Source organism: Misgurnus anguillicaudatus, chromosome 8, assembly GCF_027580225.2.
Source record: "Misgurnus anguillicaudatus chromosome 8, ASM2758022v2, whole genome shotgun sequence".
Classification (NCBI taxonomy): Eukaryota; Metazoa; Chordata; class Actinopteri; order Cypriniformes; family Cobitidae; genus Misgurnus; species Misgurnus anguillicaudatus.
In genome coordinates this window covers 38,953,529-38,965,234 of record NC_073344.2, presented here as the reverse complement: position 1 = coordinate 38,965,234, position 11,706 = coordinate 38,953,529, and the positions used below count along the sequence as shown (strand labels likewise).

At 42.5% G+C, this 11,706-nt stretch overlaps 1 protein-coding gene and 1 long non-coding RNA gene across 2 annotated transcripts; one reads left to right on the top strand and one right to left on the bottom strand.

Annotated features, from left to right (window-relative positions):
* The first annotated feature begins 681 nt into the window (after window positions 1-681).
* LOC129448235 (uncharacterized) lies at window positions 682-2,357 on the top strand. Its single transcript, XR_012370663.1, has 3 exons — window positions 682-816; window positions 1,929-2,133; window positions 2,218-2,357. It is a non-coding gene; the product is annotated as an uncharacterized lncRNA (long non-coding RNA).
* Window positions 2,170-5,113, bottom strand: LOC129447663 (uncharacterized). The gene is made up of 6 exons (XM_055209411.2): window positions 5,001-5,113; window positions 4,431-4,714; window positions 3,952-4,142; window positions 3,767-3,857; window positions 3,479-3,684; window positions 2,170-2,954 (listed from the first exon to the last, which is right to left on the bottom strand). The coding sequence occupies exons 1-6, from the start codon at window positions 5,097-5,099 to the stop codon at window positions 2,761-2,763; spliced, it is 1,065 nt and encodes a 354-aa protein (XP_055065386.2). The 5' UTR covers window positions 5,100-5,113; the 3' UTR covers window positions 2,170-2,760.
* Between the last annotated feature and the right edge of the window lie 6,593 nt (window positions 5,114-11,706).

The window sequence follows — 11,706 nt, the reverse complement described above, 5'->3', positions numbered from 1 at the left end:
AGAAACTGTGAGTTGTCCTATACATGAGACGCGCAGCTTCTCGACCGGTGTGCGACACCCTTAACACAAAAAAGGAAAATAAGACATAGGCATATGGAGTCGAGAGATAATTAATATAAATGTATATAAGCATGTGAGCTCTGTAAAGCTCTGTTGTGTTATTCCGCTTTCATATGAAAGGTCAAATAAGTCCGGGTGGAGGGAAACTGAGGTCCGGATTCCGGATCCCCTGACTATCACCCACTACAGATTTACACGTGTTTGTCTAGACTCTACAACCACATTATGCAGTAATAAAACGATCAGAAATTATTATTTTGCACACATTTCAAGTAGCACAGCTGTATTAACACTTTGGTGACCTGAATAAATACGTAAAATAACAATATTCATGATTAGCAGTAGCCTATGTGCACAGAAAGCTGTTATTGAACCCAGTTTACAGTATGAATGTATAATTGTTTACGCAAGGACACATCAAATATTTCATTAAAAAGTGTAAATATGAATAAACTTAACAGGAAACTTACCAGGATTTTAGGAGAATTTGGGGGTTGTTTAATCTGCACAATAATGATGATATTTGACTTTAGATGAACACGAAAGGCCCGTGTTTTATAAAAAAATATCATAATCATGGCCTGATTTAAACAAAATTGATTTAAATTATTCTTTCCATCCCTCTAGACAGGACCAACCTACGGTCGTAAATTGATGACCGGTTATTTGACAGCAAAGGGAATTCGAGCGGCAGAAAGTAGGGTTGGACGAGCCCTCCGGACAATACATCGACCATATCATGAAATGCGATGCAGTGTAAGTTAGTTTGTTATTATGACCATTATTAATAATACTTATTGCCCCAGGGTATTTAAATAGCATTACACTCTAAAAACAAACGGTGCTATATAGCACCAAAAGTAGTTCTTTGCTCGTAATCATAGAAGAACCGTAGAAGTGCCATATAGCACCGGTGAAGCTTCAAAATTATAATTTTGACCCATACAATTCATTTTTAGCTTTTATATACAGCCTATGCCCTATGCCAGGGCTTTTCAAATCTTACCCTATAGGGCCAAGCACTGCAGAGTTTAGCTCCAACCCTGATCAAACACAGCTGAGCAAGCTAATCAGGGTCTTCATGATCACTAGACAGTCTTAGGTGGTTATTTTTGATTAGGGTTCGAGATAAACTCTGTAGCGCTCGGCCCTTCAGAGTAAGATTTGAAAAGCCCTGCCCTAGGCTATATGCTTTGCTTCGAAGATGGGTTTTGTCATCCAGGGTCACAAAAAATAAAAACAATGTAACTCATTAACAGTTTTTTTACCTTTCTCGTAGGGTGCACGGAACCTGAATCCCATACCTTACTGTGCCACAAACTCCATTTAGATCAAAATGAAAAATTGGGCATGTTTGGAGTTATACATGTCCTAGCAATTGATGGCTATAGCAGCAAGATAATGGCATATTCCTGTATGCCAGTAAAGAATAACATCATTATCTATGATGAAGTGTATAGGTTTGTATTCCAAAACACTTACTGTTTTTTTGTGTGTGTATAAACCAATTTCTATTTAAATCATATAATTTAAGGCCTGCAGTAATCAACAATGGAATGTGGGACCAGATAAGGGTGGACCATGGAAAAGAGTTTTTCTTGACTCTATTTATGCAAGAAATTCTTGCTGACCACAGAATGAATACAGAAACACCACCATATCGTCAGACCAAATCAACAAAGGTATTGCCTTGTGGGTAAAATACTGTTGTTCTGAAAACTCACAACTTAAAACGTATACAAACTTTTTTTTTGTAAAAATCACTTGTATTTAAGGGTTGTTTCCCAATTTTAGTTTTTTTGATGATAAAGACGAATATAATTTTAGTAATGTGATGATTTTACTAGTTTGTTAAATTCTTTCATCAGAATCACACAATTGAGAGAATTTGGCCTGAAATAAACAACAGGGTTAATTACCCTTTGAAGGAGGCTCTTGTTCAGCTGGTCGACCAAGAACTGATTGATATGGACTGCAACCTAACAAGATACTGCATGTCTAACTTTGTCTGTCAGCTGTGTCATCTGGGCATTAGCAGGGTAGTAGAGGCCTGGAACAACCACAGGATTCCTGGTATGCTAAATAATATTTAAAACTCTTGAAAAGCACTTGACATTCAATCATTTATTACAAGTTAACATGTCCCATTTACTACAGGAAAAGGAATCCCAAACCAGATTGCACAGGGTGGTTGTGCAAAAAAAATCTCAGCAGCACTACTATGCCTCATGGAACTGAAGCAGCTGATCTGTACATGAACACACTGGGAACATCTTTGACAAGGGTTTCAGCCTTTGGAACAGACCCTATTACAAGTGAACATGAGAAGGCTACAGTAGAACAACTGTTTTCAGAAAAGTGCCCAGACATCACTTACTTGCTCAATAATACGGTCAACAAAAACTTTTTGCCTTTTAAAGAGGCTTTGATGTGTTTAGTAAATTTAACTCAAAGATACTCTTAAAGAGCATGCCTTCTAATTGTTCAATGCTGCTTTCCATCAAGTGTTTTTTCTAAAAAAAAATATATATATATTACACAAGAATGTAAGCATCAACATGATGCTAATAAATAAAATTAAAGTATTTCTTTTTAGTTCTTGTTTTAAGTAGTTGTGCAGCAAAACTTTACATATCAACTGTGAAATAAACTTCTGAACTAAACTTGAATCGCTAAAATTTTTTCCTGGGTAATGTAGGCCTACTCTACCCTAATGATGTCACCTAGAGCTAACAAAGCTTCAGAAAGACCTGCTGCAAGAAAGATGTGGTTGCTAAGAGCTTCCTCTCTGCATTTTAAGCACTGTGATGAAGTAGCCATCCACTGATCAACACAAGGTTTGCATCCGATCAGGCTTCTACAGCAGGTGGCAAATACTGGTTGATCAATGGGTCCTTAAAAAATTTTTTTTTACAAAAAAATCAGTTATTGTGCAGAGATAGGGTGTTTAAAAAGGCTAGCTTTATTATCCATCTACCTGGAAAAAGATACATAAAGGGTCAGTTTCCTGGTCAGGGTTTAGATTAATCCAGGACTAGGCCTTAGTTATGTTAGGATTTTTCAGTTTACAAACATGTCTAAACAAAAAACTAATGAATTGCATCTTGGGACAAAACAATGGCATTGATATATGTTAAGACAAGTACAACTACAAGATGTTTTTAAATTTAAGCAGCTCAAACATGCATTTTCTGGATAAGCCCTGTCTGGAAAACCACCCCATAAACACAAATAATGATTCTCATGCTAGAGCCCCCAAATTATTGCTCATTGTTATAAACTCATACAATTTGTATTCATTTTTAGAAAGCAAATTAATTTTTTTTTTAAAAATGCAAGCGGTTTCTGTCCCTCAACATAAAGTGAATACACCCAAACCCTATACCATTCGTTTTAAAAGATATGTTTAACCTCTTACCTTTGCAGACTATGCAAGCGAAAGCTGCTTTTATTTTCTCCGTTTGGACTTCAGTCAAGGTTTTGGCAGGTGTTTGACTGGACAGCTCAGAAAGCTCTTTGATAGTTGAAATAACTTGCTGAAGGCCCTGTGACGCCAGCACCACTTCTTCTATCTTATCAAAGACATCTTGTAGACTTGATGTTTCATCATCTTTCCGACTTGAGCTAAATGTGGTTTAAAATAAATTAGAATTGACTTTTGCATTTGAAAAAAATATTTGTGTACTCACAAATACTAATTCTGTACCTTCTTTTCCTCTTGCTGCCTTGAAATTCTGTGAAGTCGTGCTCTGCAATGGCAAATACCTTGCGGGCATTTTGCTTCCAGTAGATGGATCCTGAGTATGTGGAGGTGACATGCCATAAAAATTGTCACATCACTTTTGATGTTTAAAACAGAGTAAAAATGCAAACAAATTGATGAATATGCACCTTTAGTCCCTTCAGAGTCAAGTATCTCATTGCCCTGGGCATCGGTGAGAATTACAGGATCATAACTGCCAAGAGCATCTTGAACTTTCCCAATATTGCCATGTACTGTAGCCTCACATTCCATGAAACGAACTACCACCATCCTGCTTGGCCTCAGTTTGCCATTTACCAACTCAGCTATGTAAATGGATCTGGGAGACATATGCACATGACAAATTCAGAATTTAATTTCTCTTACACACACACACACACACAAAGTATGAGTAGTGAGTAAATCACGCGTTTTTGTTAAAAAATTATGCTACATGGAGCCAACCTGTGTGGTTTTTGAAATTTTGGTGATACGAATAGTAATGTCTAAAAAATTAAACCAGACCTTTTTGACTGAAAATTATTAATATAAATTAAATAGCTATTTTTAAAGCTTTATTGAGAATCTTTCTAACATAACATGCATAAATAAAATAACGATAAGTTACCTCTGAAATGATCGAGTCATGGCGGCTTTCGGAGGTCCTGCAACAGCCGTTGCAGGTGAGCCAGCAGCTGCAGAGGGTGGAGTATTGCGTGTAAAGGAGAAACGCTGGGAGACTGATGGGGTTGAGAGTAGTGTTCCTGGGGTGAGAATCCCTTTCTCCACTTCATCCCCATGGACCTCATAATGCCCACGTGCAGTGAGGTCTAGGGCACTGAAGTAACCCGACTGTGCCGGGAAAATTGCTACATTCGAATCATTTGTCAAATACAGAGTCTGCGATGAAACCTTAAAAACAATAGCAAGGTCAAGATTAATAACCACAACTCCATGCGACAACACCTTTATGTCTTTATGACTGATTTATTGCCGAATTGTTTTTATTTTATAATTGATTACAGTATCTACACTGTTTGCTAACATTTATCCAGCATTGATTAGCAAATTTTCAAACTTTTAAGCTAATGTGAAACAATAGGTAACGTTAGTAATAAAGGTGAACGTAAAACGTTTCCGTGCATTTCGAAGATCATGTGTTTTTTTTTCTCTGTAAACTAATAATGCGTGTACTCACCTGAAAAATTCGACCTATCTTCTCCGCGCTCATGTCATCGTCCTTCAACGTAACCCTTTTGCTTCCTTTAAAAAGAACGTACTGCTCCATCTCAAGCATCTTCTGCTGAACTAATCCTTTTACGTAATCAACGTAATCAACGTGGCGACGAAAAGGTCATCAAATAAATGTTCCGGGTCAACGCAAATAAAATGCAAGAATCAAAAATAGCATTTTTGAAAAACTGAAAAAATAGTTGTATACCAATAATTTGATTTTCATTTCTAAAATAATTTTAAATAAGAAAATTGACTTTGTTTTTGGTTAATCTATCCACTACCTTGAAAACAAATATAAAGAAAAGCACAATTTTTCTTTTTTATATAGTTGTTTAAAAAAGAAAAACGAATGGACGCAAAAGTACACGGACCGCTCAACTAGCTTTATAGTTCATTCAACTAAAATGTTTTAATCAGTTGAATATTTAAAAACTTACAGCTAAGATATCAATTAAAATGTAAGTATTTACTCGATGTTTTACGTGTTACTTCAATTAATATTTGTTATTTGGGAATTTTGAATAAACTTTTTAAAATAATTTATCAAATAATTTATGCTGGTGTCACATAAAAACAAAAGAGAGAGCATAAAACAGTCCAAACAAGCATTCCAAAATCAGTCGGAACATCTTCAAGGCCATTTAGGAGAACTTCTTTCGCCCGTACAAGAGGAGACAGTCTCCCCAACTCTGTATCACACAATTATGTACCTATAGTCACATAATTTTGTGAGTGTTTTCTGTGACACTGACATGTTTTTCCGCCTTTTTGCGTGAACATGTCACGTATTTCTGTGAACGTGTCACTATCACATATTTGTTACTCAAATGTTTTGTCCTATTTTCAAACTATTGACGCTTCGGCATAGGGTTAGATTTGGTGTTTGTGTTAGGATATCACTTCAAGTATTGGTTTATACCTTTTTTTCATGATTTATTTTTTATAATTTATTTATTTTAAACCATTGTCGCCTGGCATTAGGGTTAGAGTTTGATTTGGGTAAGGATGCCATTTTATGTAAATCTAACCCTAAACCAAAGCGACAATGGTTTGAAAATAGGACAAAACAGTTGAGTAACAAATATGTGACAGTGACACGTTCACAGAAATACATGACATGTTCATACAAAAAGGTGGAAAAACGTGTCAGTGTCACAGAAAATATAGGCACGTAATTTCGTGATAATGGGTTGGTCTCGCCATATATCCCTCTGGTCTGCCTCTCACATCATCTCCGCTCTGGTTTAATAAACAGAGGCATATAAATACACCCACACATACATAAATACATGTTTAACATAATAAAGCTTGACGGTGAAAGACTTTATTCACTAAAAAAACTTTAACGTTAGGCCAAATTTCCCTAAGACATCACACATAATTAAACACTATTGGGCGGTTTTCTCGGACAGGGCTTATCACTGACTAAAATACTGACATCTCTTAACATATGAGTGCTATTGTTTTGTCTCAAAATGCACACCAGTATTGTACTTATAAGGTTTGTTTGTAAAAATGTCCCAATTATAATTAAGGCCGAGTCCTAATCTAAACTCTGTCCGGTAAACTGACTATATGCCTTGGGCTATCTTAACTAAAATAGTTTTACTTTACCTCGGACACATAACATATAACACACCTTTATATATCTTCACCTTTATAAACGTTTTTGCATCTTTGCCAATTAATATAGTCTAAAATTAACATTTATTTACAACCACTTACCTGACGTGAACTTGAGAAAATGGCTGACTTGTGTCATTGTGTGAAACAGTAAGTGATTCCGTTAGTAAGCTGTTACGTGCGGATTGATCTCAGATGAAATCACCTGGGATCCAGATCTTTTCGAGTTAGGATATTTTAAATTCAAAAACGTGCGCGTGCACACACACACAAACACACACACACACACACACACACACACACACACACACACACACACACACACACATTCTGGTTTCAATGTTTTGTGGGGAAATTCAAGAGACGTAATGCATTTTATACTGTGCAAACTGTATATTCTATTCCCCTTACCTACCCCATTCCCTAACCCCAACCATCACAGAAACCTTTCTCCTACTTCACATTTTCAAGAAACATCATTTTGTTCGATTTATAAGCTTGTTTCCTCATGGGGACATCAAAATGTCCCCACAAGGTCACAAAAATGGTATTCCTATCTTTTTGGGGACAATTGGTCCCCACAACATGATAATTACCAGGTACACACACACACACACACACACACACACACACACACAAGGTATATTTTGAAGTTTTATTTAAGAGTGTTATGATATTGGGACTATTTCTCCACCCGCTCCTTCAGCTCTGGAGTTCAAATTCGCAGTCCAGTTATAATAACAAATGGGACAGCAGAGTAACTTCCTTGATATTGGGACTATTTCTCCACATGCTCCTTCAGCTCTGGAGTTCAAATTCGCAGTCTGGTTATAATAACAAATGGGACAGCAGGGTAACTTCCTTGATATTGGGACTATTTCTCCACCCGCTCCTTCAGCTCTGGAGTTCAAATTCGCAGTCTGGCTATAATAACAAATGGGACAGCAGAGTAACTTCCTTGATATTGGGACTATTTCTCCACCCGCTCCTTCAGCTCTGGAGTTCAAATTCGCAGTCCGGTTATAATAACAAATGGGACAGCAACTTCATTGCTAAAAAAACAATAGACACATCACAGAAATTCTATTGGTTTTATAGGGAATTTTTTTTGTTCTAATGGAATATGGCCCAAAACACACTACAGTGTAGTGGTTTTCATGGTAAAAGCTAATGGTTCCTATTGGTATTTTAATGGAAACCATTAGAATTTTCTGTAATGGTTTTATTGTTTTTTTCAGCAGGGTTATGAAACATCACTCAACAGTGATATCAATTAAGTGCAATCCTAAAATATGATTTAAAACACAACCCTTTAATTGTTAGGTATAAGAAAATAAAATGAATTAAATCCCATGTTTAAACGCCACAGAGATATCTGTGATGAACTCTGTCCGTGTACCTTGTCTTGTACTCTTATTTTGAAGTCATGTCTGTGTCATCCATGTCTGTAGTTCTTTGTAGTTCTTTTGTTCATTGGTCCGTGTGATGATTGTTCCCCAGGTGTGTCTTGTTTTCCCTGATTACTCGGTGTATTTAAGCCTAGTGTTTCCAGTGTCTGATGTCGATCGTTAGTCTATGTTATGGTGTTTTTCGTATCCTAGATTCCTTGTTGGATTACCTGCTATGTTTTGCTTGTTTATTGTCATTTTTAATAAAACCACACTGCATTTGGATCCGCTCCCTGTCTTACCTGTATTTACACGTAACAGAACGATCGACCATACAGGATCCAGTAGTGTCCTTCCCGGTGATTACCCACGTTCCCTTCGTGTGTCAGTATGCTCCGTGTGGGTGGTATTCGAGTGCAGGTTTCATCCCCCACCATGGAGGAAGAATGGTGGGATGCACTCGCGGACCTGACCTCCCTCCGCCAACAGGGGCAACCCGTGAGTTGTTTTGCTCAAACCTTTTGGACACTAGCGTTTGGTTTGGGTCTCCGCGATATGGAACTTAATTACACGTTTAATGATTGTTTGGATGAGCCTCTGCCGCATTGGAAAATGACCGGGCACGAGCAGATGGACTTTTTTGAATTTGCCCATTACGTGGACAAGCGTGGTGAAAGGTATGCGTGATTCATGCCCGAGTCACTTGAGTTGATGTCCGCTGCCCCTGTGCATAAGACAATCGTGACTTCCGTGCCGATGAACGCTACCCCCTCGCGTTGCTCACGTCACCGGCGGCAAAAAAAGAAACCCATGCTCGAGCGACCCGCTGTTAACACGGACGCTATTCTCCCCAGTCCCGTTCTCCCTGTGTCAGCGCCCAACTCCGTGCTTAAGATGGCCGCCATGTCATCCCACTCCATGCCTCAGTTCGCTGATGTTAATCCTGCCCCAGTAATCGAGTTTGCCACAACCATACCAGCCCCGATTTGTCAAAGCCACCATCATCTCCGTTCCAGTAGTTAAAGGTGCAGTAGTAACACCCGCACCCATTCTCAAGATGACTCCTTTTCACGAAACTGCATTGATGAACTATCCAGCACTGCCAAAGTTCCGATGTTTCATCGCCAGCCTGGTGGATACCCCATTGGTATCTGTACGGGTGGCTGGGGTTCCCCGTCCTGTGGTCTCCAGCTTCGTGGTGCCTGTTAAGTCTGAGGTATGTTCTCTGCATTCTGTAATTCCCATATTTGGCATGGCTATGTGGTGTGTGTGTGTGGTCCGCGTACTGCTCCTCTGTCTCCTGTGATGCTTTCCAGAAACCTGAGTCATCTGAGCCGAGTGAGTCATCTGAGCCGAGTGAGTCATCTGAGCCGAGTGAGTCATCTGAGCCGAGTGAGTCATCTGAGCCGAGTGAGTCATCTGAGCCGAGTGAGTCATCTGAGCCGAGTGAGTCATCTGAGCCGAGTGAGTCATCTGAGCCGAGTGAGTCATCTGAGCCGAGTGAGTCATCTGAGCCGAGTGAGTCATCTGAGCCGAGTGAGTCATCTGAGCCGAGTGAGTCATCTGAGCCGAGTGAGTCATCTGAGCCGAGTGAGTCATCTGAGCCGAGTGAGTCATCTGAGCCGCATTGGTCAGCTGGTGTGGTCACCCCGAAGCTCCAGAGACTTATTGTCACCAAAACTAGGGCCACTTTCAACCTCTCTGCCTGTTACGAGATGGCTGTCCCCAAGTTTCCTGCCCTGCCGGCTCCGCCCTGGCTTCCTGCCCTGCCGGCTCCGCCCTGGCTTCCTGCCCTGCCGGCTCCGCCCTGGCTTCCTGCCCTGCCGGCTCCGCCCTGGCTTCCTGCCCTGCCCTGCCGCCTCCGCCCTGGCTTCCTGCCCTGCCCTGCCGCCTCCGCCCTGGCTTCCTGCCCTGCCCTGCCGCCTCCGCCCTGGCTTCCTGCCCTGCCCTGCCGCCTCCGCCCTGGCTTCCTGCCCTGCCCTGCCGCCTCCGCCCTGGCTTCCTGCCCTGCCCTGCCGCCTCCGCCCTGGCTTCCTGCCCTGCCCTGCCGCCTCCGCCCTGGCTTCCTGCCCTGCCCTGCCGCCTCCGCCCTGGCTTCCTGCCCTGCCCTGCCGCCTCCGCCCTGGCTTCCTGCCCTGCCCTGCCGCCTCCGCCCTGGCTTCCTGCCCTGCCCTGCCGCCTCCGCCCTGGCTTCCTGCCCTGCCCTGCCGCCTCCGCCCTGGCTTCCTGCCCTGCCCTGCCGCCTCCGCCCTGGCTTCCTGCCCTGCCCTGCCGCCTCCGCCCTGGCTTCCTGCCCTGCCCTGCCGCCTCCGCCCTGGCTTCCTGCCCTGCCCTGCCGCCTCCGCCCTGGCTTCCTGCCCTGCCCTGCCGCCTCCGCCCTGGCTTCCTGCCCTGCCCTGCCGCCTCCGCCCTGGCTTCCTGCCCTGCCCTGCCGCCTCCGCCCTGGCTTCCTGCCCTGCCCTGCCGCCTCCGCCCTGGCTTCCTGCCCTGCCCTGCCGCCTCCGCCCTGGCTTCCTGCCCTGCCCTGCCGCCTCCGCCCTGGCTTCCTGCCCTGCCCTGCCGCCTCCGCCCTGGCTTCCTGCCCTGCCCTGCCGCCTCCGCCCTGGCTTCCTGCCCTGCCCTGCCGCCTCCGCCCTGGCTTCCTGCCCTGCCCTGCCGCCTCCGCCCTGGCTTCCTGCCCTGCCCTGCCGCCTCCGCCCTGGCTTCCTGCCCTGCCCTGCCGCCTCCGCCCGCGGCTCCGCCCTGGCTCCAGCCTCCGCCCGCGGCTCCTGCCTATGAACTTTCATGGTCCGAGCCCACCGTCCCTCCCCCTGGTTCCACCTCCATTCCTCCACCCACCTGGACTTTATTGTGGACTCTCTGGGAGCGTCTGGAAGCCGCTCTTAGGGGGGGGCTATGTGATGAACTCTGTCCGTGTACCTTGTCTTGTACTCTTATTTTGAAGTCATGTCTGTGTCATCCATGTCTGTAGTTCTTTGTAGTTCTTTTGTTCATTGGTCCGTGTGATGATTGTTCCCCAGGTGTGTCTTGTTTTCCCTGATTACTCTGTGTATTTAAGCCTAGTGTTTCCAGTGTCTGATGTCGATCGTTAGCCTGTTATGGTGTTTTTCGTATCCTAGATTCCTTGTTGGATTACCTGCTATGTTTTGCTTGTTTATTGTCATTTTTAATAAAACCACACTGCATTTGGATCCGCTCCCTGTCTTACCTGGATTTACACGTAACAATATCAGAGCCAGCGGTCGATTTCTGATGGGCTTGCCGAGGCGAAGCTGCACTGGGCTGGTGTGAACGCTTGAGTGTCCAAGCACATTTTTAAATAGACGCTAACTTTATTAGCCGACCTCATATTTAAACTCTAAGCACATACATTACCGCCTTTGCAACTCTTACAATTACATTTTTTGACCAAATAACAGTAATATTATGAGCATTTTCCTGTCAGGAAACATAGCTGTTCAAAGTTCACATATCGACCAGATTTGTCTTAATTTATTCAGTCAACACTAGCCATTCTGAATGTTGACTGGATTTAAAAATAACCATTCATTTAATGTTTTAAACATAGATTTATGTAGACTTAAAATAATAAAATTTCAACTAAGCCCAAACAAGAAAATTGTATATATTGTAAAACTTATATATTTTTGCCCATCC

Coding starts and splice junctions, on each gene's coding strand:
- LOC129447663 (XM_055209411.2), bottom strand. CDS start 5,099: ATGCTTGAGATGGAGCAGTACGTTCTTTTTAAAGGAAGCAAAAGGGTT. Junction 3,685..3,766: donor GGCAGCAAGAGGAAAAGAAG/GTACAGAATTAG, acceptor AACCACATTTAG/CTCAAGTCGGAAAGATGATG. Junction 2,955..3,478: donor CGCTTGCATAGTCTGCAAAG/GTAAGAGGTTAA, acceptor AAATTTTTTAAG/GACCCATTGATCAACCAGTA.